Genomic DNA, 27,657 nt, shown 5'->3' with positions numbered 1-27,657 from the left:
TTAAGCTGGTCACTCCATATCCACAGCTTTATTAATAACACAAACCACATGCTTGGGTACATTTGTCGCAACTTCTCTTCCGCACCTGTCTCACTTAAACTACTAATGTACAAGACGCTGATTCGTAGCAAGATAGAATACGCCACTGCAGTATGGGATCCGAGTTCAATCAATGCTCTTGAGCTAATCCAAAAAAAATCTGTTCGTTTCATTCTTCACAACTACTGTCGTCACTATAGCATTTCTGCCATGGAAAATTCACTCGAACTGCCGTCTCTTGCCTCTTGCCGTATGCCCTTCCGCCTCAGTCTACTTCACAAAATTAATCATATTATTCCAACTCTTCGCGAGACACTTATTTTTCAGCCTTCTTACGTATCATCTAGAATTGATCATCCTAATAAAGTTGGCGGTATGTCATGTCTAACAAAAACATGCAACGATTCACTTATTCCCAGAACATCAGTAGACTGGAACCAGCTTCCCGGATCTGTGGCCATCTTGACCGATCATGACTTGTTTCGTTCTGCGCTAACTAGCGTGGTATAAACGCCCACACTTACTTCTTTTGTTTGTACACAACGCTTATACTTTGTTCTTTTTGTTTTGTATTTGTTTTTTATTATTAGCTAACATTGTATGAGTAAAAACTCGTATTTCAGTCCCCTCCATAATGCCTTTGGCCCGGAGGGTATTGCGAAGTTTTAAAAAATTAAAAAATTTCAGACACGCCAGTTGAGCTTTCCATCATACATAATTCCAAGGTACTAGGCTGTTTGCACTTGGGGAATGTTTGCTTGGTGGAATGAAAGTGATATATTTATATTGTCTTGCGGGGAGTACGCCAGAGCTGCTCACTTATGTATTTTAATGGCCAAACAAATACTATCTAGGCCAACCTCCAAGGTAGATAAGTATCCTTGTAAAAGGCAATAAGCGATTGAATGTCATCCGCAGATTGCCCTACCGCGGTGGTCTAGTGGCTAAGGTACTCGGCTGCTAACCCGCAGGTCGCGGGATCAAATCCCAGCTACAGCGGCTATATTTCCGGTGGAGGCGAAAATGTTGTAGGCCCGCGTGCTCAGATTTGGGTGCACGTTAAAGAAGCTGAGGCGGTAAAAATTTCCGAAGCCTTCACTGCGGCGTCTCTCATAATCATATGGTGGCTTTGAGACGGCAAACCCCACATATCCATCCATCCATCTTACACCACTGCAAAAAAAAAACACTTCAAGTGGCATTTTATCAGGGGAAATAGAGGCCTACTAAGCCGGAGACCACCCCAAGTCATCTCTGGAAAATTTGTCCACATCAGATCAGCTAGCAAAACTAACTGTATATGGCCTAACAACCTCTATTACTTAGACCCGCCTGACCCTTAGACGAAACACTGAGTGTTCACTCAGCTTTGGCAGACCCTTGCAGAGACGAACGAGGTAAGCACTGACACATATGGAGGATTCTGAGTTCCGAACCCGGCGGAACAACTCTTCTTCTCCACTTTTTGATAACTTGCTTTTTCCCCAGAAACTTGCAACTATTTATGGCAACTGTTTTGTCCCCGTCTTTCATTATAGCGCAGCAAAAGAATGATGCCATACCAACTAGCTGCCATGGAACTTACTTGGCATTTCAGATTCACGTTGCTGTGCTAATTACATGAGTATAACGATTAAACTTCTTTGTTTAGCGGGCTGCGCCACTTTAATATATTATAGTGCATCATTGCGGACGAATTACTTTCTCGTGCAGGTTGGCCAGGAGTCCCTACATTGTGAAGAACGACAATCAAAAACACTTTTGTTTCCCATTTTAATGCAAACGGAAGCCCAGCACAAAGGCACTCTAGTGCTGCACACAATGGACAACCCTCGTCCCCCTTTCGTACCACGCAGTCACGAGATTTGTCAGCACGTCAGGCCCGCCACTACGGGACACTTGAAGGCCCCCACAAAAGCGGATAATGTCATGGTGGCGACGCGACACGCCGTTGCCGCTACATCCACCTTGCCGCGGCTAGGCATTGCACAGAAGGTGTGGCCAAACCTAAGGAAGAACAGCTGCTTGAGTGACCTCTGGCGCCCGATGTTCGCGTCTCGGAACGCGGCCGCCCTAAATGAAACCTCGGCGGCCCAGCGGGTCTGCACAACCTCACGCCACCACGGCTCCTCGACCGACAGTTCGAGGCCAGAGATGTTCTTCACGTAGGCCACAAGACAACGCGTGAGCGCAGTCAGGTTCCCTGCAACGGGAGAGGCCGTGTCGCGGCTGCGTCGAAAGTACGGTTGTTACGGAAGCAAAAAGAAAAAAAAGAATAGTGGTCATGCAAAATTGTTAGTGTTTTCAAGACCAACAAACGCTAATTGTTGCTTAACTTTAATCACAGCAAGCGTGTTTGGGCGAACGCTTTCTGCAGTTTGTGGGCACTACCTTGAGAGATTAGGCTTAAAAAACACGATTTTAAAAGTGTGCGCTTACGATTCATATTGTCCCCGGAAACGAACACTAAAGGGTGCTTTGTGATCACTATTTATTTTGTCGCTAGCATTTCAAATTTTCCCATGCAGCGCCAATTCTCGACTTATTACTTCATTGTTGAAAGATTTGCTGGTATATTGAACTTTTGTCTATTGAAAATAGGGGAGTGCGAATATTTCAAACTTCGAATGTTCGATTCGAATGGCTAATACTAATGGTTGGGGTTTAACGTACCAGCGAATAGTTTATTAGTCTATTCTGATTCGCAAGACATCGTTGCTATTTGCAGTATTCAAACAGCATAAAACTGCATAAAAATATGGCAGTGCGCACAAAGAATTACATACCCGTGCTAAATGTCGCATAAGCTGACGTACAAATCTACAAGCTATTGCCAAATCCTCGAAACCTCCTGGCATTGTGCTTTTGCAAGTGCTGCGCCAGTATTCAAGTATAGTGGCACGAGCGTGGCATTTTGTAGCAGGCTGAGGACTTTGTTGTATTACCATGCTGAACTCATACTGAAAGACGCTACCGGTACAAGTAGGGAGCCATCGCAAAATTAAAAGGAAACGTCTAAAAAAGTGAGAAAACACTGCCCTATTTTCGGTTATTGGAAGATAACAAGTCTGCAATAAACGCGGTGCCTTTCAGATGTCACACCTTCATGTAATTAATAAAGCAAGCTTGGAGAATTAAACCATGCTCACAACATTATCACATCGACAATATTGCCACCAGCACGTAGTGGGTTGACAGCAAGAGCGGCTCTCAATCTGGAGAAAAAAAGAAGATCGCGTGCTTCTTCTCTGCTTGAGAGCCAGCCACGACTGACGCATCGACCTAGTGCTAGCTACCTGGTGGTTTAATAAATCCCCCAGTACTTGTGACTCATCGTGACAAACTGGTGGAGGTGCTGGGTAATCTCACGGATGCTGCAGACCCCCCCAGGAAGCCGCGATACGAGTCCAGTGCCAGTGAATACTCCCGTGCATCGGACCAGCCGCCGAATCAGGGGATTGCCTCCGGAAGCCGACGATACTGCTCCCACCACGTCGACAAACATGACCAGCGCTTCGGTGCAAACATCGGCAACCGGCACGGGAAGCACGACGTCGAACCGCTACACGTTGGAAAGCCCACGCGCACCGGCGACGTTCCATGGCTCGGAGCACGAGGACGTTGAGGACTGGTTGGCGGATTTCGAGCGCGTAGCCACCTTGAATCAGTGGGACGACGCAGTGAAACTCGGTCGTGTTTATTTCTATCTCGAAGACGGGGCACGTACATGGTATCAAAACCGAGAGGAACAGCTGACGACGTGGCCCAAATTCTCTCGTAGACTTCTGCAGACCTATGCCAGTGCTGATCGCCAAGAACGAGCTGAACGAGCTATTCTGGCCCGCGTCCAGCTGCCAAACGAAACTGTGACCACGTTCGTCGAAGACATGACGCGCCTCTTCCGACGGGCTGATTCAAGAATGACGTAGGACAAGAAGTTGCGTCACTTGATGCGCGGTGTCAAGGACCAGCTTTTTGTCCTCCGTCATTTGTGTAGCTAGAAGTGTAATACACCTACGTGATGGCCGATCTGAATTGCTCGTAACCAACTTCAGCAACGAGCATCGACATCTTTTCCGTGGCACTTCGATAGCGTTTGCCCACGAAGTAGCAAACGTCACCAACTGTCTCACGTCGGAAATAGTGGATACCGCAGACACGTCACTGAGTAATATTGACATCAATCCTCATCTGTCCACCGTTAACCAGACTGCGCTACGAGCGCTCTTGTTCGAGTTCAGGTCTTGCTTCGCAACTTGCTCAAAGATCCACCAGACGTCCATCACTCAACACAGGATCATCACGTACGAGGATGCACGTCCGATACACCAGAACCCCTACCGCGTGTCAGCCAAAGAGCGTGAAGCGATACGTACGCAAGTCACCGAGATGCTTGACGATGGCGTTATTGAACCATCTAACAGCCCATGGTCATCTCCAGTCGTACTTGTCAAAAAGAAGGACGGGTCGCTACGCTTCTGCGTCGACTACCGGAAGCTTAACAACGTGACGAAAAAGGATGTGTATCCGCTACCACGTATCGACGATTCGCTGGATAGACTTCGTCGTGCCCATTATTTCACTTCTCTCGATCTCAAAAGCGGGTATTGGCAAATCGAGGTAGATCAGCGAGACTGTGAGAAAACAGCCTTTGTGACTCCAGACGGCCTATACCAATTTCGAGTGCTCCCTTTTGGCTTGTGTTCAGCACCGGCAACTTTCCAGTGAATGATGGACACTGTCCTCACAGGGCTCAAGTGGCAGACTTGTCTTGTCTACCTTGATGATGTGGTGGTGTTCTCTACCACGTTCGAGCAGCACCTTCACCGCCTGCGCAGCGTGCTGGAGGCTATCCGATCGGCGGACCTCACACTAAAGCCACAGAAGTGCCACTTCGGCTATAAAGAACTAAAATTTCTTGGACATGTAGTTAGCGCCGAAGGAATTCGTCCCGATCCGGACAAGCTTGCCGCTGTTGCCGAATTACCAGCTCCTGTCGATAAGAAAGCCGTCCGGCGCTTCCTTGGTTTGTGCGCCTACTATCGCCGATTCATTCATGGCTTTTCACAGATAGCAGAACCTCTAACTCGTCTCACAAGGGACGACACGTCGTTTGTCTGGGAAAACGAGCAACAAGCAGCTTTTGATGAGCTGCGACAGCGCATGCAATCAGCGCCCGTTCTCGCTCATTTCGACGATGATGCTGACACGGAGGTCCATACCGACGCTAGTAACATTGGTCTCGGTGCAGTGCTCGTTCAGCGTCAAGAGCACATCGAAAGAGTGATAGCCTACGCCAGCCGCTCTCTATCCAGTGCTGAGGCGAATTATTCCACTACGGAGAAAGAGTGCCTCGCAGTCGTGTGGGCAATCACCAAGTTCCGCCCGTACCTTTATGGTCGTCCCTTCAAGATAGTGACGGACCATCATGCGCTCTGTTGGTTGGCAAGCCTGCGCGACCCTTCAGGTCGGCTAGCACGGTGGAGCTTGCGGCTGCAGGAATTTGATGTCACCATCATCCATAAGTCCGGCCGTAAGCATGAAGATGCTGACACACTGTCACGCGCACCCCTTCATGTCGTCAGCCAGGAAGCAGAGGAAGACGAAGGCTTTCTGGGCGCCGTTAGTGCATCAGACTTGAGCAAACGACAGCGAGATGATGCAGAGATTCGTCCAATCATTGATCATTTAGAGGGCCAGGGCGCAATCATACCACGTCATTTATCCCGCTCGTTGACGTCGTTCTGCCTGCGAGGCGGTGTGCTGTACAAGAAGAACGCTCGTTCGAACAACCGTGCTTACCTCCTGGTGGTTCCTCGAGACATGCGAGACGACGTCCTCTTCGCTTGCCATGACGAACCCACATCCGGTCATCTGGGCTACTCAAGGACACTTGCCAGAGTGAGCGAGAGGTACTATTGGCCAGGACTTTCAGCAAGCGTAAAGAAGTACGTCAAGAGCTGTCGGGAATGTCAGCGCCGAAAGCAACCATCTGTTAAGCCAGCTGGTTTGCTTCAGCCCATTGAAGCACCCTGCACGCCGTTCGACCAAGTCGGCATGGACATTCTCGGGCCATTTCCTATGTCTGTGGACAGCAACAAATGGGTGATCGTCGCGACCGACTATTTGACACGCTACGCTGAAACCCAGGCGATCCCACGAGCCACGGCTTCTGAGGTAGCACAATTTTTCATGCGCCACATCGTGTTACGACACGGTGCTCCTTCCAGTATAATAACGGACAGAGGGACGGCATTCACGGCGCAGCTTACGGACGAAGTTTTCAAACTGAGCAACACCAGACACCGAAGGACAACTGCGTACCACCCGCAAACCAACGGACTTACCGAACGACTGAATAAGACTTTCGCAGACATGATCTCAATGTACATCGACGTACAACACAAAACATGGGACCGGATCTTACCTTACGTGACCTTCGCGTATAATACCGCCGTGCAAGAGACCACGCGATTCACGCCATTTCGGCTTTTCTACGGCCGCGAAGTGCAGACCATGCTAGACTCAATGCTACCGTGTCAGGACGAAGACGAGTTGGCAACTGACGCCGAAGAATTCGCAGAGCGTGCTGAGGAAGCCCGGCAGCTCGCGCGACTGCACATCGGCCAGCAACAGCAGGCAGACGCACGACGCTATAATACCCGCCACAGAGAAGTGTTTTACAGCCCCGGAGATCAAGTTTGGGTGTGGACGCCCGTCCGCCGCCGTGGCCTTAGCGAAAAGTTGCTGAGCCGGTACTTTGGCCCATATAGTGTTACGCCGCGTCAGTGACGTGAACTACGAAGTGGTTCCGGACTCAACACCCCATGCACGGAGCAGGACACGGCTGAGGCCGGACGTCGTTCATGTGTTGCGCATGAAACCATTTATTGCGCGTTGTTCGTAACTTTTCCTTTACCGTACAGCGTTCTTTGTGTTTTTGTTTATTTTGTGAACTTACTTTCTCGTTCATTGACGTTTCCTATATTGGCACGCTCTTCAATTTTTACTTTCACTTTATCTGAATTTTCAATTTTTTTTTCACGTGCCTATGTAGTAGCATCACGGTGCTGCTATGTACTTTCCTGTCCTCTTTTTGGTACTTGTTTTTTTTTTCTTTTCGGAAGGGGGGATAATGCCACCCGCACGTAGTGGGTTGACAGCAAGAGCGGCTCTCAATCTGGAGAAAAAAAGAAGATCGCGTGCTTCTTCTCTGCTTGAGAGCCAGCCACGACTGACGCATCGACCTAGTGCTAGCTACCTGGTGGTTTAATAAATCCCCCAGTACTTGTGACTCATCGTGACAATATTGTGTCTAGTAAGTAACTGTTTTCATTGTCAGAAGGAATCATGACAGGCACAGTGGTGTCGCAGCTTCCAGAATACACCAAACAGACTGCAACTAGCCATTTTTAATGACAATTAACATAAAATAACTGCATAATAGGTGATGTCAAGCAACGAGACAAAGATTAATTTTTCTCCATATTATTTTTTGTACAACAATCGTACTTTTTCACGTCTAGTTGGCGAAAAGTATAGACCTTTTTCTATTTTCAAAGTTTCGTAGCTGTGTTATTCGCTATTAAAAATAATTGTTTCGATTCAGACGTGGTGTTGCTTATTTGAATTTATTTAAAAATTGGAAATTTCATAATTGCCCATGTGCATTCCAGTTCTCAATGTACATGAAAACATATGAATGGCAATTTAAGCCATTTGTCGCATGTTTCTTCACTGCGCAATGTAGCACTGTAGTGTTTTAATAAGCATCAAAAATACTCAACTCTGTATAGCGTACAACTTGCAGCCGCAGAGTAATCCATGTTTGCGATTACCTGTCATTCTCCGACGCGTACCACGGTGATCCCGACCAAAAGGCCAGCCTCGCCAAGTAGTATCCTACGGTGCCGTAGTTGAGCACAACTTGATCCGTGTGCGCGTAGAAGAAGTCGGGTATCAGAAGACGTTGAACCACTTCACGGTCCCTCCAGTCCTCTGACACAGCTGCGAAGTCCAGCAAAGGCCTTGACGAAGTACCTCCCTTGGCCATGAAGAGGATAGCGTTGGCCACGAAGTCTGATCCGTAGTTAGCCTCCACTGTTGGTATGTTGACGTTGTTCAGAGGGTAAACTGACGGTGGAGAAATGTAATCAGTTATGTCTGTCCCTTTTCCTGATCCAACTGGCTGTCATTTAATTTTTTGACTTCAACTGAAACAAAACATTGACAACCACATTGCGAAGCCACAACTTTTATGCGAATGTCTCAATAAGGATGCACGAACAGCAATTTCTTAGGCCCAGACGAACGAAAATTAAGTAGTTTTGGAAGTGATTTAAACAGCTTCGAATCACTGAACGTTTTTGTCAGCTTTGCCAGATATTATAACGTTCATGTATTCGAATAAAAATGTTTACAGTACATGCTGCTATGAATACTGGCAAAATCGCAATAATATAATATTGTATAATAGAATAAACACACATAGCAATAATTTTCAATTGTAATTGCACGCAAGTAAGTAAATTCTGTCTCAGTTATCCAAAAAAGTTATTTTACGTAAAATATTATTTCTTTCGATGACATATATTTAGTGTTCTTCGAATTTTGAGTGATTTTACTAGGTGGGTTCAACTGAGTTCTAAAGCTACCTTTCATGTTTTATTTTTGTCACTGGGTAAATAACTATGGTGATTTAGCCCCAATATTTGTATTAGGCATACAATCAATTATTATAAATTCTTCGAAAACAATTCTGAAGAAAACATTTTCGTCCATACGAATATGAAATCCAAGACTACGGTGAACCAATCAAGTCATTATTCATATCGTTGTTTGGATAGTCTACTTTAAACTGGGAGACATCAAGTGTTTTACTACATCCCACCATAAATGAGCTGACCTAACTTTCAAGTGTTCCATAAATAACATAGCGTAGTCTAGCTTTAGCGCTGCCATTCTAAACAACTTATCGTAGATGGCTGGACAATGCCCCCATCTTACAAATGTCATAAAAGGCCAAGCCTTGGGACAGTCGACTTTTTTACGAATTTAAAATTTTCGTTTCCTCAACACGGCTGCACTACATAAAACAATGACACTACTGAAGGTGGTCCTGGTGATAGGACGTATTAGCGTACAGCAGAAGAAGCAACATGCGCGTTACCTTATTCGCATCGTACCACATATGCACAAAATGTCATACAAATATTGCACGATCTGAAAGGCGTAATTGATGCAAAACACGGTTTCTACAAAAAAAAATCTGGCTCATCATACTAAGAAAAAAGTGCCGCAAACAACCAGGCCTAATTCGTCTACAAATATTATTTTGCAAGCGTGCGCAGGACTTTTCCACTTGCGTTCAACCCACTAATATCCCTGCCCCACCCTGCTCCATTTCACGGTAGGAATAAGGCGCAAACAAGACGTACACGAGAAGTGGCATGAATAACAACCGATTTTAGGGGCGAAGCTTCTAAAGCCATGGGTCGTGCGTCCCCGATGTACGTAGTAGTAGCACTAGTAGCAGTACATACCCACCTCTAGTTTAGTCCTTGGAATGTCCGCTGGATGGCGGTACTTGTATATGATGAATATATAGCGAAAAGATGCACAATGGTGGTACTTGGAGTGTTCACTAGATGAACAGACGGACAGACGTACAAACGGATGAATGCACGGATGAACAGACAGACAGCCAGACAGACAGACAGACAGACAGACAGACAGACAGACAGACAGACAGACAGAGACAGACAGACAGACAGACAGACAGACAGACAGACAGACAGACAGACAGACAGACAGACAGACAGACAGGCGGATGGACAGATAGAAGGACGGATGGATGGTCCGACAGACAGCCGCACGGACGGACGGACGCATGGACCGACGGAAGCATGGATGGACTGATGGGCGCTTCGCCCACTCATCATCATTCGCTCCGTGCATTTCCTGCGGATATTCGTTAGAAGAAAACCGGAATACATATAGGCTCGCATTTCAACAGCGCTAATCACCTCGCATTTTTTTAATTTATAATATTACTTTATAACGTATCTTTAACAAAAATGGAAATCTGATCAATGACTCGTAGTATATATGGCCAAAGCAACATGAACGGGAGACTTAAATATTGTAATGGTTGCAAAAACAATATCTACACACGCATGATTACCACCTAATAAAAAAGTACATTTTCCCGCTTCTCGGTCATGCGCGGTCTATATTCCACCTAATGCAAGAAGTTATTTCAACCAAGTGCCTTCTAAAAAGAACACTTCACATTGATTCAACGCTTCTGATGGTTCGCTGATGTAGTCTAGGCCTTTGCTTTCGATACGTAAGGCGTATTTAACTTGCCTTGCGGCGTTTTTCTCCATTCCTATCCAGAACAAAGGTTTCCTTCAAACGAGGCATGCATCCGCAGGTTTAGAAAGGATTGCTAAAGTAGACCCGGTCCTTAACAGTACGTTATGTTGGGCTAGTTGGTATATGTTAGGCTGAAATACGTGGCGCGAGGTTGACAAAGAGAAAAAAAAAGAGACGAGACAGACCCGGTCCCTTTGTCAAGTGAACGCTCATGAGGCTCCCAGCCGTTTGCTTATACAGTGTCCCGCTTGTCCTATATATGAGTCTTATTGTGTGTGAGCGGGATCTTATACATCACGTTTTCCTTGCACATGACGAATGGACTTCAGCGCTGGGTTCCGCAGATCGTTTTTTTTTTTCGTTTGTTAATCTGAGGACACAAGGAAGCAAGTTTAAAGGGGACTGAATCATGACCATCGACAGGATGTTTCCAGGGCGGGGAAGGGCGGCGTGCAAGCCCGTGTGGCCTCAAGGCTCAGGAATGCAGAAAGCTGTTGTGTAGCTTGCGTTAGGGCAAAGGTTGGTGAGGCTTGAGAGGTGCAAGTGCCCCTTTTGCACCCCTCTGCCGACGCCCATTCTGAAAACAACTTACCATGTACTCACTTTAGTCGTTTTTTTTTTAATTTTGTGCGCTAGGTGGTGAGAGTAGAAAGCTACCACAGGTCTAACCCTCCTGCATTCTTCTAGTGTGTCTTTCTAGTTTTTTTACCTTTAATTTGCTGGAGCAGGAACTCCACTATTACTGCTTGCATTTGGAGTCATTCAACCTGGTGTAGAAAGCTGTTTTGCATGGATTGCTCACAAGTTTTCGGAAGCGGACTCTAAAACCACTGTGGCGATGCCTGTTTTCTTTCTTAGTGTGAGCTGACCGGTATGACAAAAGCTCTTTTTGTGATGTGGGGTTGCACATTTAGTGCACCTCTTATTTTTGTAGGAGAGCTGTAGGTCTAAAAATAGTAACTTTCATTTTTGGTAGATCAAAAGTGTATTCGAACCCTTGACAATTTTCTCTAAAATCTTCTAGAATTCATTGTACAGCGTCCGGATTTTTCTATGAATTCTGTTTATTTAACAGTATCAGAAAATTGTCAACGTACCTAAATACTTCAAGTGCCTTCTTTTCGTCAAACACACTATACAAATTACCATCACCTCTAGAGACGAAGATTTTGCTCAACACTAGGGCTACACAGAACACACTCTAAGACAAAATTACTCGAAAAAGGAGTAACGGAGCCCAATAGACGTGCGCGATGAACGGATAGACCGTTGAGGAGCGACCACAGAGGGAAGCGTGCGGCGCGAAACCACTCAGTCTCCACTGGGATGAACCGCCCGGGCATTGCAGGCAGCACGAAAAGCGTTGCCAAGGTGGCCAATCCTCCTTCTCCACAGAACAGATGTCCTTCTCCTCCTCTGCTGTCTCAGTCTTTCCCCGTATTTTGCCGGCGGCGGTCGCGTAGCGTCGTGCTCGGAGTGCTCAACCACGGCCGCCTGGGATCGACGATCTAAGAATTACGACGTGGTGCTTGTGTGTATGCCTGGATGAGCGTGGGCTGCTGCTTTAGCGTTCCGCTTCACCCATGAAGTCTGGAGCAAGCCTCGACAGGTCAGCACGCCACGTTGTATATCTCTGGCTTCAAGATAGTCACGACCAACACACGACAGCAACAGATGGGAAGGCCAATATGGCGGCCGAAAAACAACAGGCCTATCGGATATATATTTCAGTCGGACTCAGGGCAGAAAACGGCGCTGGATTCTAAGGCAAGTAGGTTATCATTCTTTATTCTACTCTACTTGTCACGTGTGGGATATGGATTGCGCTTGCCGGCAACGGGCTCGGTCATGTTGTATATCGCACGCTCGAAATACATCGCGAAGGTCAGCTTCGGCGTCTTCAGTTCGCCTGTGCTTCTTCAGTCCGCCATTGCCGTCGGCCTCCCGTATGCTCTCTCATCGAGTGCTCGCCTGTCTTCGCCACCACGATGAGCTCCGTGCTGAAGATATTGGGCTGAGACCTCGTCGCTGTGTTGGGAGTCGTCGAAAACACGTTGCGGGTTCTCGTAAAGAGCTTGGTTGTAGTGTGTGGCGCGCTGTAAGTGCACCAGATCGGGCTGGTGGGGCTTTCGCTAGCGTCGGAACTCACTGAAAATTGGTCGCCATTACAGTTGGCTTTCCCGCCAGTTGGTTTCAAGCAGCTCGTAGCCATCTGCTGGCCGCGGCGGCGGACTCACGTTTGCGCGCTGCACTCGCTCGAGTTTGTGGAAAAGAGCCGCATTACCGTCGATTTCTTCGGCGCTAGCTCCAAACCAGCTCGGCGCTGTTCATGGCGGCGGCCAAGCGTACGCTCGCTATCCTGTTCGAAGTTTGCTGCCGGCAGACACTCCGCGTTCAGTGCCGTGTTTGCTCTCGCGTTCGCGTGCTCGAGCTGAACGACGTCGCTCGCTTAGCACTCGCCGACTTGTTAGCGGCACGGTGGTCAGTGGAGTTGTAACTGCGGCCGCCACTCCTAAGCTGTTGGGCTACGGGGATCGAAATGAGTCTTTGACGATGTGTGAAATCACAGTGAAATTATTAGCATGTCATATCTCACATATGTTTTCATTTCACCTTGCACGAATTTCTCATATGCATTTGTATTCATCCTCTCTCACATGTGACCCACTATGTTACATATTTATTGTGCAGCCATGGGCCCACACCATGCTGAAGGTTGTGCTCCGGCGTCTGCGATGCCCGTCATCCATCTCCTTCGTCAGAGCAGCTTCAGAAGGACTGTGCGAGATGTGAAGGTGAAGTTTTTTGTGTGTCATGTTTTAACGCTTGTTCCTATATTAACGTGCACGTACTTGTCATATACATGCATCTTCATCTTTTTTGATGTGTGCCTCACTATTTTTACTATATTAGTGTACGTGCAGCCGTAGGAACACAACATGCAGGAGGCTGCGTGCGCTGGCGTCTGCAATGCCTGTCCTCTATCGCTTCCGTCGGAGAAGCTCCCCAAAGACTGAACAAGATTTGACAACGAGACGGGACTTGTACACTCCACCATGAATTCACTTAAAAAAATGGGGAAACTTCATGTGTATGTAGAAAAATAAAAAATTTCGATGTCTCACTTTTGTCTTTCGTTGTTGCCGTGACTGTGAAAGCAGTTACACATAGGTGGCCAACTACTTTTTCGCGTGTTCTTTTCTGCGGAATTTGTTGCTCACTGCGCAGAAAAACAGGCGGAAAAGTATTTGGCCTGGCGGAAAATGAACAGAAAACAATAATTGAACAGGGGACAAAAATTCATCCAATTAGAGTATTTGAGAGGATCAACCGTTTGTCCGGCAAGGTGCAACTGTGAGGATTAACGGTTACCCGGTGAGGTGTAAATGTGGAGACTAACAGTTGCTCCATAAGGTGCAAATGTGATGACTAAATGTTAGTCCTCTGGGGTGAACTGTGGGACTAACGGTTACTCAATAAGGTGTAAATGTGTAGACCAAATGTTAGTCCTTGAGGGGACACTGTTAGACCCTGTGCCGTTAGTTCTTAAAAGGATTAATGGTTGTGGCAGCCCCATTAGTTCTCAAAAGGACGAACCACACACTTTTTAACACCCTTTTGCCTTAGAGTGCACTATACAGATGGTTTTTCTTTGAATAGACACTCTATTCTCGAATTCAATTAACGAGGCACTGAGATAGAACTGTAGTAAACTAAGGAACGTTTTGGTTGATATACCTACCGAATTTCGAGAGGATCCAGTGCTTTTCTTTCAATACAAGATTGGACGGCTCAAAAGAGCCCTTCAACATCAAGGTCTCTGCCATCAACCGAGGCAAAAGCCGATTTATCTCCTCAAGATTCGCGAAATCCTATCACATCCTTGATGTTTTTTCAATCGATTGAAATTTCACCGTTCTGCGTTTTCAGGTGTTTTAAAAGAAACTGGCCTACATGAAGTTGTCAAGATCCCTACTCAATATCAATGCTGCAGAACGGAACATATTTATAAATACAATGTGTCAGTAGTGATTTTAGCCCTTTTTGAACTGGCTTCCCTGTCTCCTCGGATTAATAGTCTGAACGAAAGTAAGATGGCCTGCAGAACCCAGCACGCAAGCTCAATTGTGACGTACAAGAAAAATAGACACCTATGACTGGTCTTACCGGGATACTGGGCGCACCGTGATATCGGGATCGAAGTGCCCATGCGCAGATACGCACGCTAACCGTGCCGCTTACCGCACGCGTGCTAATTTTCAGATTTTATTACCGTGTTAGCGTAAGTGTACGTAAAACATGGCGGTGCCTTCGAACGCCCGCTTCGAAGTGACTTTGGCGTAGTTCTTGAACGATTCCCTTTGTTCGCAGCAGACGACTGTGTAAAGTGGCTTCGCTTGCCTTTAGTTAGCTTCGACGACCGAGTATTACGGATAGGTTGGTGTATTTTTTTAGATAGTTTCCCATTTCGAACGTGTCCATGCCTAACTACAAGATCAATGCAAAGAAATTGACGAGATAAATGTTTTCGCATTTGGTGCATGGTCATATTTATTTAATTTTGTTATTACAAAAATAAACTTGCAACAATGCTTCGCGCGGTGACACAGGCAGACATTCTCGTGTTTTATTTTTCAGTGTTGTTACTTCTCAACCCTCCTATAGGTGGCGCCACCATTCCAGCTGAGGCACGTCAAACATGTAAACGCTACCCCCCTAAACTATAAGGCGCTGTCAGCAACGAACATTTGCTGCACGGTAACGCCATTCCCTTCACCTCCGCTATCACACTAAAAGTAAGTTATACCTGCCTAATGTGGTTTATAAAATCCCGACCAAACTGACCATTGTTTAAACGAACTGCCGAGAGAACATAAGCCTTCTCTTGTCTAAGGAACCGGATTTAATTTAACAATATATTGAAAAGCCTGCGGATACATGACTCGTTTAAAGGAAACCTTGGTTCTGGATAGGAGTCCAGACGACGTCGCCCACGAGAAAGAACGAGTTGAACTTTCAAGCAGGACGATTACTACGCACCGTGCGCGGTCATTTTAAGTGCTACCAATGGAACCCTCGGTACAGTGTTTAGAAGGGGGCAGTGGAATGATTGAGGCAGCCGCACAGCATCTCCGCTGATTCTCCGGCGAGTGACAGTAGTGGCGGCGCTGTAGTCTCATGGTACATTCCTCGATGGAATGTACCATGATAGTGGGGCGCGCGCATCGAGTTCCTCCATGCGCGCGCACCACTACGCTTTTTGGAGGGTGGAGAGAACCATGTCGTCTGCTACGGAGTCGCCCATTACGATGCCCTCTCCGCAATCCGCCTATAGCCACAACGGCCAGCCAACGAGTTTTGCGCGGCTGCATACAGGGTTTGTTGCGTCAAAATGTGTGGTACTCAAACAACATGAAGGAAATGCAAAGTTTTTTTTTTCATCAGCAGTGTGAAGGTCTTAATATCGAGTCTCTAGTCATCATTTTTAGAGTGACATTAGCAGCTGGAGTTGTCGCAGCACTGAAATACCGTCGACGCGAGCCATGTTAACACCTTCAATTAGCATCTTTTTGAACTGAAACACCCGCACTTAAGTCACATGAGGAAAGGAAAGTGTACCGGGCACCATTTCTCAAACGACAGTAACGGAGTCAGAAGCTGCACCCACCTTACTGCTCAGAACACCGCACGCTACCCTCGTCGTCTCTTGCCAGTTCGCATGCGACATGGGCGGCATCTCGATTACTTTCGTTCCGCTTCTCTATACCAAACAAACCGCCGACAAACCACCAACCCCAGCAACCAAACCACCGATAAACCATGAGTGCCCAAGCCCCTGCCCCGGGCATCTCCTGCAGCAGTGGTAGAAAGCAGCGGCACAATTCTCTGTCACCCAGCGGGCAAGAAGGAAAATTTTCTTGCCGCATCCCGCAATGCATTCCCGACTTTTCTTTCCGTGTTCCCAGCCACTCAGCTCGTACACGTTGATTTCCGGCACAACGTCATGACCGCGGACAAAGGACACTTCGCGGATCCCTCCCCACTCCTCAAAGTGGACAGACTGTGCGAGATCCACGAGATCCACAGCTTCTCGTGGAACACAATTGCGTATGTGGTACCATCTACGGCGTAGCCGACAGCCTAGACCCAGACGACATCGCGGCCAACTTGGTAACCGTCCCAGTCGTCTCCTACGTCCACCAAGGAAAGTTCCTCAAGCTGACCATTGAGGGCACCACCGTACCACCGAAGGGGTTCCTGTTCAAGCTCCGGAGGCTTGTCCGCCCAACGTTACTAGAATAAACTCAGTTTGAAAGCTCCGCTGTAGAAGCGCGCCACGTGGTGGTTGCTAGAACTAGTGGCGCTGCAGTACGATCTTGCTCTAGCGACGCGGGCGCGCATGCTGTGATCGGCGGCAGCGACGTGCAAGCGTCTAACACGAATGGTGCGCTGTATTCCCACGTCAATTCTCGGACTGTCTTTGGCACTGCGTAGTTTTTTGTACGGAAATGCGTTTGTCATATGAGGCGTAGCGAGGAGGAGCAGATTCATCTACATTGAGGTACGCTGACTGGCTTTGCGCCAGGCTCCAACAGCGGCGACCTCAATGACGACTCCGCTTCACGCATTTGGTTCATTCGTTTGTTTATTTATTCATTATTTATTTTCTGCGTAAACATGGTTACACAGTATGGACGAACATGAAAGCTGCTATAAACAGTTTGAAAATCTCATATATGTAGCCTTCGATCTCTTTCGTTCCGCGGTGATGGTCTAGCCGACGAACGATCGTATTAAAAATTTGCTGTCCAGCCTTGCACGATACCCGAGAGAATTCATAATATAGTCCGAAAAGTTGTATTTCCATTATTATGGTTATCAATAATATTAAATGCGGTAGATATTGGCGGATATGGCAGAAGGGACGCCATTGAGTATTGTTTGTATTCTACGACAACAGTTAAACCACAGCAAATACAAAACTTGGAGGACGCTTGAGATTCGCCTTCAGGAGTAGACCTCAACAGCGTAACTGGTCGCCGTGTGAATCACTCTGTCGGTTACTAGCCTAGATTCAGTATCAGTGTACGCCTCAACAGTGCCGTGAGGGAACAAATGGCTGTGCGTGCAACACTGGCCGTTTCAAACTATCGTAGAATGTCTACGGCAAGTACACATGCAAAATGCCCACTGCGCCATAATTGTTCCTTTTGCGAATCCGCGAAAGGGCTTTTACGCGTGTGTAAAGCAACACGCGAAATAGGTTTGAGCACCCTGTAATGTCTGGGCCTGTCAAACGCCCACTCCTTGCGCTTTTCACTTGTTTAGACGCCGGGGGTGGTTATACGCTTCTACCACTTAATGTTGCGCGGGTTTCAAAAATTACTTCTACTACATGAACAAATAAAGTTTAAACATAATGCCTTAATTTTTTTGGCTTAACACAATCAGTTTCGACCATCGATGTGCCTCTGTGGTATAACACCTGATTTCCACGCAGAAAGCCTGGGACCGATTCTCACTCCGACAGAAGATTTTTTTATTGGCACGTTTCCGGTTGTTTTTGTTTATTGTCACGTACAAGATGATGTCTTCTCGCTCATAACCGGAAACGCTGAAAGCGACGCCAACACCGGAGTGTCTGTGAAACGAACTCATTCAAGCTATCACGTTCAAATGATATACCACGCAGAAAAATTATAAATATATGTATAGGTGACGAGACAGTCGTTTATCCTACAACTTGATTTGAAAGCGTGATCAAAGCACGCACGGAAAGGTAGTCCTAACCTCCAACAGAAATAACCCGGGAGGGTGACCAGTCGATCGAAGCAATTCGAGACCATGTAATCTTTTAAATCAGGCGTAGTAAAGTGAATAAATTGCATGCCTTCATGTAGTCTTGATTGGGGAATAAACAAAGTAATGCTGACCATGACATACTCCTAAGAAAGCCGGCGCAATTCAGAAGGTGGCGCCAAGCTCTGCGTCGCAAAGATAGTGAGCGCTCTGCCAAACGCAAAGTCTGTGACATTCAGTGTGAGAATAACAGCATCGTAACGCACTACCGTCATGTTTTGCTGAACAATAATTCCTGATCTCACGTGGAAAGTGGGAGCTCGCACCCGGTACCCATCTGCGCTTGATCTCGTCTGCGCTTGGTTTCACTACATATATTGAAGCCGAAATGTCCATAACCAAGGAGCCGATCCCCCCTCCCCCATTTAACTAATGGCGCCCCTCGAATGCTTAGTGCCCAGTTTGGAGGAGACGCCAAAAATAGAACACCAAGACGAAAGGCATGCGACGAGCAACGCTGTCGATACTTGCATTCAATCAGTTGCCAACTATCTCGCTGTTTTTTTTTATTTTTTGTAACTAGTCAACTTGTTTGAGGCTTTTACAGATGTTTGGGCCGTTTTTCGTCTGGGCAAGGTGAGAGTGGTTAAAACGCTAGCGGTCGTCACAAAACTTTTACGCTGAAGTGCCCAATCACGCAGAAATTCCGGTACTCGGATGTTAAACGGATTGCAGAGCGCGCAACTATACACTCTACGGCAAAATGGTGTTAAAAGGGTGTGTGGTTCGTCCTTTTGGGGACTAATGGGGCTGCCACAACCATTACTCCCTTTAAGGACTAACAACAACGGGTCTAACAAACTCAAGGACTAACATTTAGTCTTCACATTTACACCTTAGTGAGTAACCGTTAGTCCAACAACTGACCTTAAAGGACTATCATTTAGTCCTCACAATTGCAACTTATAGAGCAACTGTTAATCCCCACATTTACACCTTACCGGGCAACCTTTTGTCCTCACAGTTGCACCTTGCCGGACGAACGGTTGATCCACTCAAATACTCTAATCAGATGGACTTTTTGTTCCCAGTTCACACACTGTTTTTTGTTTATTTTCCGCCAGGCCTAATACTTCTTTTCACCTGTTTTTCTGTGCAATGAGCAACAAATTTCGCAGAAAAGAACAAGCAAAAAAGTAGTTAGCCACCTATGTGTAACTGCTTTCGCAGTCACAGCAACAACGAAAGAAAAAAGTGAGACATCGAAATCTTTTATTTTTCTACATACACATGAAGTTTCTCCATTCTTTTAAGTGAAATCATGGTGGAGTGTACAAGTCCAGTCTCGTTGTCAAATCCTGTTCACTGCTTGGGAAGCTCTTCCGACGGGAGGGATAGATGACAGGCATTGCAGACGCCAGCGCACGCAGCCTTCCTGTTGTGTTCTCATGGCTGCACGTACAATAATATAGTAAAAATAGTTAGACACACGTGACAGAAGATGAAGATGCACACATATGACAAGTACGTGCACGTTAATATAAAAACAAGAGTTAAAATATGACCCACAAATAACTTTACCTCCACTTCTCGTACAGTCCTTCTGAAGCTGCTCTGACGAAAGAGATGGATGACAGGCATCGCAGACGCCAGCGACAGTCTTCAGCACGGTGTGTGTTCACGGCTGCACAATAAGTACGTAAAATAGTGAGTCACACGCGACAGAGGATGAATAAAAATGCATATGAGAAATGCGTGCAAGGTGAAATTAAAACATACTTGAGATATGACATGCTAATAATTTCACCATGATGCCACACATCGTCATACTCATTTCAATCCCGTAGCGCAACAGCTTAAGAGCGGTGGCCGCAGCCACAACTCCGCGACCTACCGTGCCGCCAACAAGTCGGCGAGTCCTAAGCGAGCGACGTCGTTCAGCTCGAGCAAGCGAACGCGAGACCAAGCATGGCACTGCACGCGGAGTGTCTGCCCCCAGCGAACTTCGAACAGGAGAGCGAGCGTACGCTTGGCCGCCGCCACGAACAGCGCCGAGCTGGTTTGGAGCTAGCGCCGAAGAAATCGATAGTAAAGCCTAGTTCACACTGAAACATCCGCTTTCTATAACGACGGAAATTCCCCTGCCGCCGAAACGCAGCGTCGTTCGCACTGGACGCGCCCCGCGCCGCCGAATATGCCATCTACTACGGGGCGAACGCGGGATGGATGCGCTGTCACCCGGTTGTTGTCGCGGCTCGCAAACGCTACTACGCTATCCGGTGGTGTATACTTCGACGATTCTCGTACGCAAGAAGCAAAAAAAGACAGTACTGCTTACTTTGCTGGCAAGTGGCTGTTTTGCAGAAAAAGAGCAGAAAAACTACCGACGCCAGCGGCGTTGGTGGGTTCGTTTTGCTCTGCAAGACCGCAACCAGCTCGGTCACGCCAACAGCAAGCTCGGTCACCTCTTTCACGAAATACGGAGGTGAAGTAGGCACAGAGTAGGTTAAACTCCCGTTGGTTTCAACATTCAGTTACGTGCACTGCGGCATATCAAGTAAGTACAGGGCTTAGCCACCATTTTTCAAAATTCCTTGACTAGCGCTCCTATTGGTCCATGGTGACCGATTCGGCGGCAGACGCCGCAAAAATCTGCCCGAAAGCAATCGGCGCGGAAAGGGCCCTTTCGGCAGATCTCGCCGCCGCCGAACCGGATTCGGTGCCCTTTCGGCGGGCGGAATGCTGAGTGTGAACGCGGCCTAATGCGGCCCTTTTCCACAAACTCGAGCGAGTGCAGAACGCAAACGCGAGTCCGCCGCCATAGCCAACGGATGGCCCCTAGCTGCTTGTGACCGACTGACGGGAAAGCCAACTGTAATGGCGACCAATTTTCAGTGAATTCCGAGGCGAGCGAAAGCTCCGTCAGCCCGTGCTGGTGCACTTACAGTGCGCGACAAACTACAACCAAGCTCTTTACGAGAACCCGCAACGTGTTTTCGATGACTCTCAACACAGGGACGAGGTCTCAGCCCAATATCGTCAGCCCGGAGCTCATCGCGGTGCAAAGACAGGCGAGCACTCGACGAGCGAGCGTACGGGAGGCCGACGGCAATGGTAGTCAATTTCCAGGCGGTCGCAAAGCACAGGCGAACTGCAGACGCCGAAGCTGACCTTCGCGATGTATTTAGAGCGTGCGATATACAACATGACCAAGCCCGTTGCCGACAAGCGCAATCCATATCCCACACGTGACAAGTAGAGTAGAATAAAGAATGATAACCTACTTGCCTTATAATCCAGCGCTGTTTTCTGCCCTTAGTCGAACTGAAGTATATATCCGATAGGCCTGTCGTTTTCCCGGCCGCCATTTTGGCCTTCTCAGATGTTGTCATCGTGTGTTGGTCGTGACTATCTTGAAGCCAGAGATATACAGCGTGGCGTGGTGATGTGTCGAGACTTGCTCCAGACTTCATGGGTGCAGCGAAACGCAAAAGCATCAGCCCATGCTCATCCAAGCGTACACACAAGCACCACGTCGTAATTTTTAGATCGGCGAATCCAGGCAGCCTTGGTCGAGCGCTCCGAGTGCGACACAACGTGAACCATCGCCGCCAAAAACTGAGCCAGCATAGGAGGAGAGGGAGGCCTCGTCACCTTGGCAACGCTTTTCGCACTGCCTTCAATGCCCGGGTGGTTCATTCCTACGTTTCGCTTGCCACGCTTCCCACTGTGGTTGCTTCTTAACGGTCTATTCGTTAATCGCGCATGTTTATAATGCGCCGTTACTCCTTTTTCGGGTAATTCTGCCTTAGAGTGTAGGGGGACGTCGATTCTTAGCCAACTTGCAATAAGCAACACATCCGGGCCAATCAATACAGGAGACCTTGTCTAGTCAACAATTTCAAATCGCAACTGTCGACTGGAAGCGCATGAGGAATGGTTAAATTCGTTACCAGTACAACAGGGAAGCCGGCGCGAGGAACAGCGCAGCGAACCGCCAAAGTACGCCGCCGTAGAAGACTATGCACCGAGAGTAACGCAAGGTCAGATTGCAGCGCCGCTAGTTCTCGGGACCGCAGTTTGGCCCATCCTTCTCCGCTAATGAGAGATCCGGAGCTTTGAAAGTGAGTTTATTCTAGTACCGTTGGATCCACCCTTAACCGCCGCGGTCCCTCACATGTGCCTAACGTGGTCGTTTTGGACACGCTACGGCGACCTGGTCAGGCGATGAGCGCTGCCTCCGCATCAGTGACAGCCACCCCAAGAGAACGTGTATCACGACATCCCCGTGCTGCGTCCACTGCAGTGGCAAGCGCCTGGTGAACACGCCGCGCTGCCCCTCCTGGCAGCTCCAGCGCAAAGCCGCATCCATTCTCTCCTCGTCAGACGGCTCCGTGACTCGTGGCAAAGCAATGGAGTGCACCCGCCTCGCTCTCAACAACCCCGACCAGCGTGGTAGTGCGGTGATCGTGAACGGCCATTAGTTTCGAGATGCTGTCGCCGATGGGGGCCGAAGGACGTCGGCAACCACCCCGAACCTTTCTTCGACTGCGCCCGCCTTTGGTGCGAGTTAATATTCAGTTAATATGCTGACTATGTAAAACCAACCCCTCCTCCGACTACGCCAGCCTTCGCCGTCGACCCGAAGGCCACGTCGATGGCCGAACTTGCTGCGGCAGTTCGTGCAGTGCTCGTGACCTTGCCGCCTGACTCTCCGGCGTTTGAATTGTGTGCCGTGGCTCTTGCTACACATGACGCCATAGGGCCGGGTATTTATTTAGTCGGCGAGATTCGACCACATAGACGCCAACAGAACTCCCATCTTGAGTTTTACTGAACTTCATATTTCTTTTGCCTGGGCTAAGAGCTAAAGCAAGTGCTTCGCGCACTCCCACATTTTTAACGCGCCAATCCGGCCCGTCGTGCTTCTTCTACGGTGAATATCTAGCCTTCTCTGTGGCTTTCCCAGTCAACTGGGTGTTGCGGTGGTTCGGGCGTGTGCTGAGAGATGTGGACCAAATTATTTCCAATACATTTTTTTAGCGGCGAAGCACCTTATGGTCTAGGGCAGTCCATCTCTCCGGCGTAGCCAGCACAGCATATCCACAGACAGACAGACAGACAGACAGACAGACAGACAGACAGACAGACAGACAGACAGACAGACAGACAGACAGACAGACAGGCAGGCAGGCAGGCAGGCAGGCAGGCAGGCAGGCAGGCAGGCAGGCAGGCCGACAGACAGACAGACAGACAGACAGACAGACAGACAGACAGACAGATCTTTCGGCCCACTCATCATCATTCACTTCGAGGATACAATGTGATTTTTTCTTTCCCCTTATCTTTGTTTTCTATCTTTTATTCCCATTACCCCCATCCACTGTGTCATGTTGTTGAGGTGTCCTTCTATGCGCGAGAGGCAGATACGACGTGGCACTTTTCTCTTTTTTTTTCTTATTTGAAGCCACTTTTCACGTCACACGCGAACCTGAATAAGCCTTCTGTGTCAAAAAAGGGCCTAGACAGGGTCAACGACCCATTAAAAGTATTTAACGAATGTGAAGTGTCCTTTTAGAAAGAAACACTTCGATGAAATAAGTTCTCGCATTAGGTGGAATACTGACCACGCATGAGCGAGAAGCAGAAATATTTGGTACTGTGTTACTGTTTGTTGTTTGCGTTGATAAAACCATTACAATATTACCGATTCATGTTCACGTTACTTTGGCCTTATGCACCAATGGTTATTGATCTCATTTCAGATTTTATAAAAGATACGTCATGACGTGCATCTTTTGTCGCTCTTAGGTACACCGTCGAAACATGAGCCCATATTTATTCCAGTTTTTTTTTCGAATAAAATCAGTTACTCATAGGCGTTCATCCATGTCCCTTTTTGTGTTCGCCTCGTTTGCACCTTATTCTTCCCGTTATTCATGCACCAACTACTCCAACAAAAAGTTCTACATGACCCGCTTCATCTACTCGCAATCCCTTTTCCTATACGATCCCGTTGGCAGGCAGACGCTGCAACGTGAACATTTAATGTCCACGTTGCCGTGTCATACAAACAGGCAAACTATACTCACCCCGATTTGGGTTGGTGACTGCAGTCATCTTGCCATAATCCAGGACGAAGCCTTTAGTAACCTCCAGTACTCTGTCAGCTGCATCGAGCACGCCAGAAAGCATACGCCTCAGTTCATCGCCTGTGTCAGAGCCAGCCAATTCGGTCGCAATCCAGCGACGGTAGAAATCTCCGAACATCGTCTCCATCGCCGTAACGCAGAGCTCGTTTATAATCTCGTCCTTGGGCATGCGACGGTGCACTCTGGCCCGGTCTTCCAATTCAAAGAACTTCGCCAATGGCACCAGCATCAGGTAGATCTTGGTGGCCATCATGTTCTCCTGGCTGGACAGCGAATGCAAGATGGCTCTCACACCCTCCAAGTTTTTAACACGCGCTTTTATGGGCAAAGCCGTAGCTTTTACTGAAGACTGTGCGGTCAACAACTCTGTCCAATTCCACTTGTTCGAGTTCAGCTCGTTGAGTTCAATTTCGTCTGGAGGGGACGTTGAGGCACCCGTCTGGTTGAACACCAAGTCATCCAGCATCACTATGGCATCAACCAGTTTGCCAAAAGCTCCGCTATCGCTTGTGGTGTAGTCGAGCCCGTCGGAGCGTTGACGGACGCTCGAACTGTTGTTTGAAAACAGCGCATACACAGCGCGCATAATGATGGCGCGGCGAAAGCCGGCGTTGACGTGACGTAGTATGGCTGTTCCCGGCGAGATATCCGCAACCTGTGCGTTGTAACTGACGTCGAAAACTGAGCCAAACCGGTAATGCAGAAAGTGTGTAACAGCCAAGAACAAGGAGTCCTGGAACGTCTTGGCCTCAAACCAGAAATTTCTGTATATATTGGCAGCTTGCCATGCGGTAGTTAGGTTCAGTGGCTGCGTTCAAAAAAATGGTTTGTTATTCGTGGGAAATATTATACCTAAAATTTCACAAAGGGGCATGTCGCTCTTACTGCAAACATCGTGTTGTTTACCATTGCTGTCCAAATGGTATATCTTCCGTGGTATACACTATATACCGCCATAGAAATACTGCAGCGCCTATATATGACGTACGCATAAGGAAGTAGCGCGCCTTCACCTGTGCTCCAAATCCTTGCTTTGTGAAGAACAGCCGGTGCCATGATTATTAGCATAGAGGTGAGCCAATACTTACAAGTTGCAATAACAAATTCATTATTCGAATATTGATTGCTTTGTGGCGTTTAACATCCCAAAACCACCATATGATTATGAGAGACGCCGTAGTGGAGGGCTCTGGAAATTTCGACCACCTTCGGTTTTTTAACGTGCACCCAAATCTGAGTACACGGGCCTACAACATGTCCGCCTCCATCGCAAATGCAGCCGCCACAGCCGGGATCTGATCCCGGGACCTGCTTAATAATAGAATATTGTATACTGTCTTAGAATCGAATATTCAATGCTCGTAAACACCAAGTGTTTTAAGAATAATCTGTGAGTATTTTAACGCGTCAAATGCACTGAACGAAGCACAAAGTCACAGTATATATGAACAGAAATTTTTGATACAGCAGCAACGTGGTATGGACATAGAACACGACATTCGTGCATTGTGCATGCATGCTGCATCGCTCTCAAAGTGATATTTTATCGACATTACATCGACTATTATTATCCTCTAAAAAGTCATGCCCATATCCACCGCAGTGGTTGTGCTCGGCTGCTAGCCTAAAAGTCAACAATTCTATTCTGACCCCGGCGGTCGCGTCTGGATAGAGGCGAAACAATAGAGGGTCCTGTGTTGTGCAATACCAAGGCACGAAGCACCCAGGTCGAAATTTCCCGAGCCCTCCAATACGAGGTGCCTCAATCGTATTGTTGTTTCGGAATATTAAATGCCACAAGTTGCAACAATAAAATCTTGTGCTTCCAAGAAAACCTTATGCTACAGAAATTTTCAATGCCCCACTCGTGATCGTAAAGCACCAGTTTAGTAGATGGGAATGCTGCTTTATTATTTTCCAGAAGCTGGTGCTTGGTATTTGACAACTATTCAAAAGTACTCTACACCTGATCAGATTCCTTTCTCGCTCTATTTAGTCCATGTTCAAACCGCCCTCAAAACTTACTGTTACTACATATATGGTGAATGCCCGCTTTGTTTCCGACATGGCGACGGCACACAGTAACATCGCGTCTCCCGCTTATAGATTTCCGCATTCCGTGTTCAACGTAGTTAGTGTCTGAATGCATTGAAAGAAATTGCCTTATCAGTTCAGCAGTTTACACGATGGAATCTTGCAGCTTCATGAGAACCCACATTGTCATTATTCCAATTTCACTGCCATCAACAACTCCAAGCCTACTGTCCCGGCAAGTACGGCTACCGCACGCTTTGGTAGCACAACCAAATCATCCTGTACAATTAATGTCTCGCATATACTAACTGGCACCGTAGTTGAGCCTTGAACTCACTTTGTCTACAAAGAATGACAGGCACGATGCGTAGACCTGCCCCATTTGAGTGACCTGCTCGTCATACGTTGCCGATCCATGCACCACGCGCAGCAGGCTGTCGTTGGCAGAGGCTACGTAGTCGGTCCTCAGGGACGCTACGTACGAGACGTTGCGGCCGGCGGAAGATGCCCACTCTGGTTCCTCATTTCCGACCGGTGCCGTAGAGCGCCAACGACCGCACGTGAACTCATAGAAGTCGGTGCAGGGGTTAGCCGAAACATCCATGGAAGCGGTGATGAACTTGATGGCAGTTACACAGTCGGGCGTGTTACAGTGTATGTCCATTTCCTGTGCAGATGGCGAGGAACGTGTTTATCTGACTGGGTTATAAAGCATAACAAACAGAGCAGGCAAAGCCGATATCCTCGCCTCCCCACGGCGAACAATATTCGCTGTATTGGTATTCAAAATTTCAAAAGCAACGCAAAAGCGCTGGGAAACTCCGCAATGTAATGGATTGAGAAGCTCGTGTAAGTAGGCAATCCAGCGACTTCTAGCACACTCGGGGACAGGGCTCCACAGAAACTGTGACAATGTGGGAAGGCCACACTCCTGTGGAACCTCTCGGAAATCGCAGAGGCACCCACGTGTGAACATTGCGGAGAAGGCTGCGAAAGCTTTACGCGTGAAGCCTTGCGTGGCGTAAAATGATTGACGAGCCCCAATACAAAAATTAAAGAGGGACAAATGGCCGAAAACGTATGCACAATCACAGGCGGACGTAGAGATGGAATCATACTTGCCTAGAGCGCACAGCCGGCCGTTGAAACTGCCTTTCTTACAGGAATATATAAAAAATAGCACCGTATTGATGCCAGGCATACTCATAACTGTTTGCTAGTACCTTGTGCGATAATCAAAGCATCAAAGGAAGCT

General features: G+C 47.7%; 1 protein-coding gene across 1 annotated transcript; it reads right to left on the bottom strand.

The window, feature by feature from the left end:
* Positions 1-1,907: 1,907 nt before the first annotated feature.
* LOC142775419 (uncharacterized) lies at positions 1,908-27,191 on the bottom strand. Its single transcript, XM_075876817.1, has 4 exons — positions 26,740-27,191; positions 24,309-25,176; positions 7,878-8,172; positions 1,908-2,268 (listed from the first exon to the last, which is right to left on the bottom strand). The coding sequence occupies exons 1-4, from the start codon at positions 27,064-27,066 to the stop codon at positions 1,908-1,910; spliced, it is 1,851 nt and encodes a 616-aa protein (XP_075732932.1). The 5' UTR covers positions 27,067-27,191.
* Positions 27,192-27,657: the final 466 nt, after the last annotated feature.

The sequence above is a fragment of the Rhipicephalus microplus genome, chromosome X (assembly GCF_043290135.1).
Source record: "Rhipicephalus microplus isolate Deutch F79 chromosome X, USDA_Rmic, whole genome shotgun sequence".
Lineage (NCBI taxonomy): Eukaryota > Metazoa > Arthropoda > Arachnida > Ixodida > Ixodidae > Rhipicephalus > Rhipicephalus microplus.
Note: the sequence above shows the minus strand (reverse complement) of the source record. Positions and strands in the feature narration are given on the sequence as shown.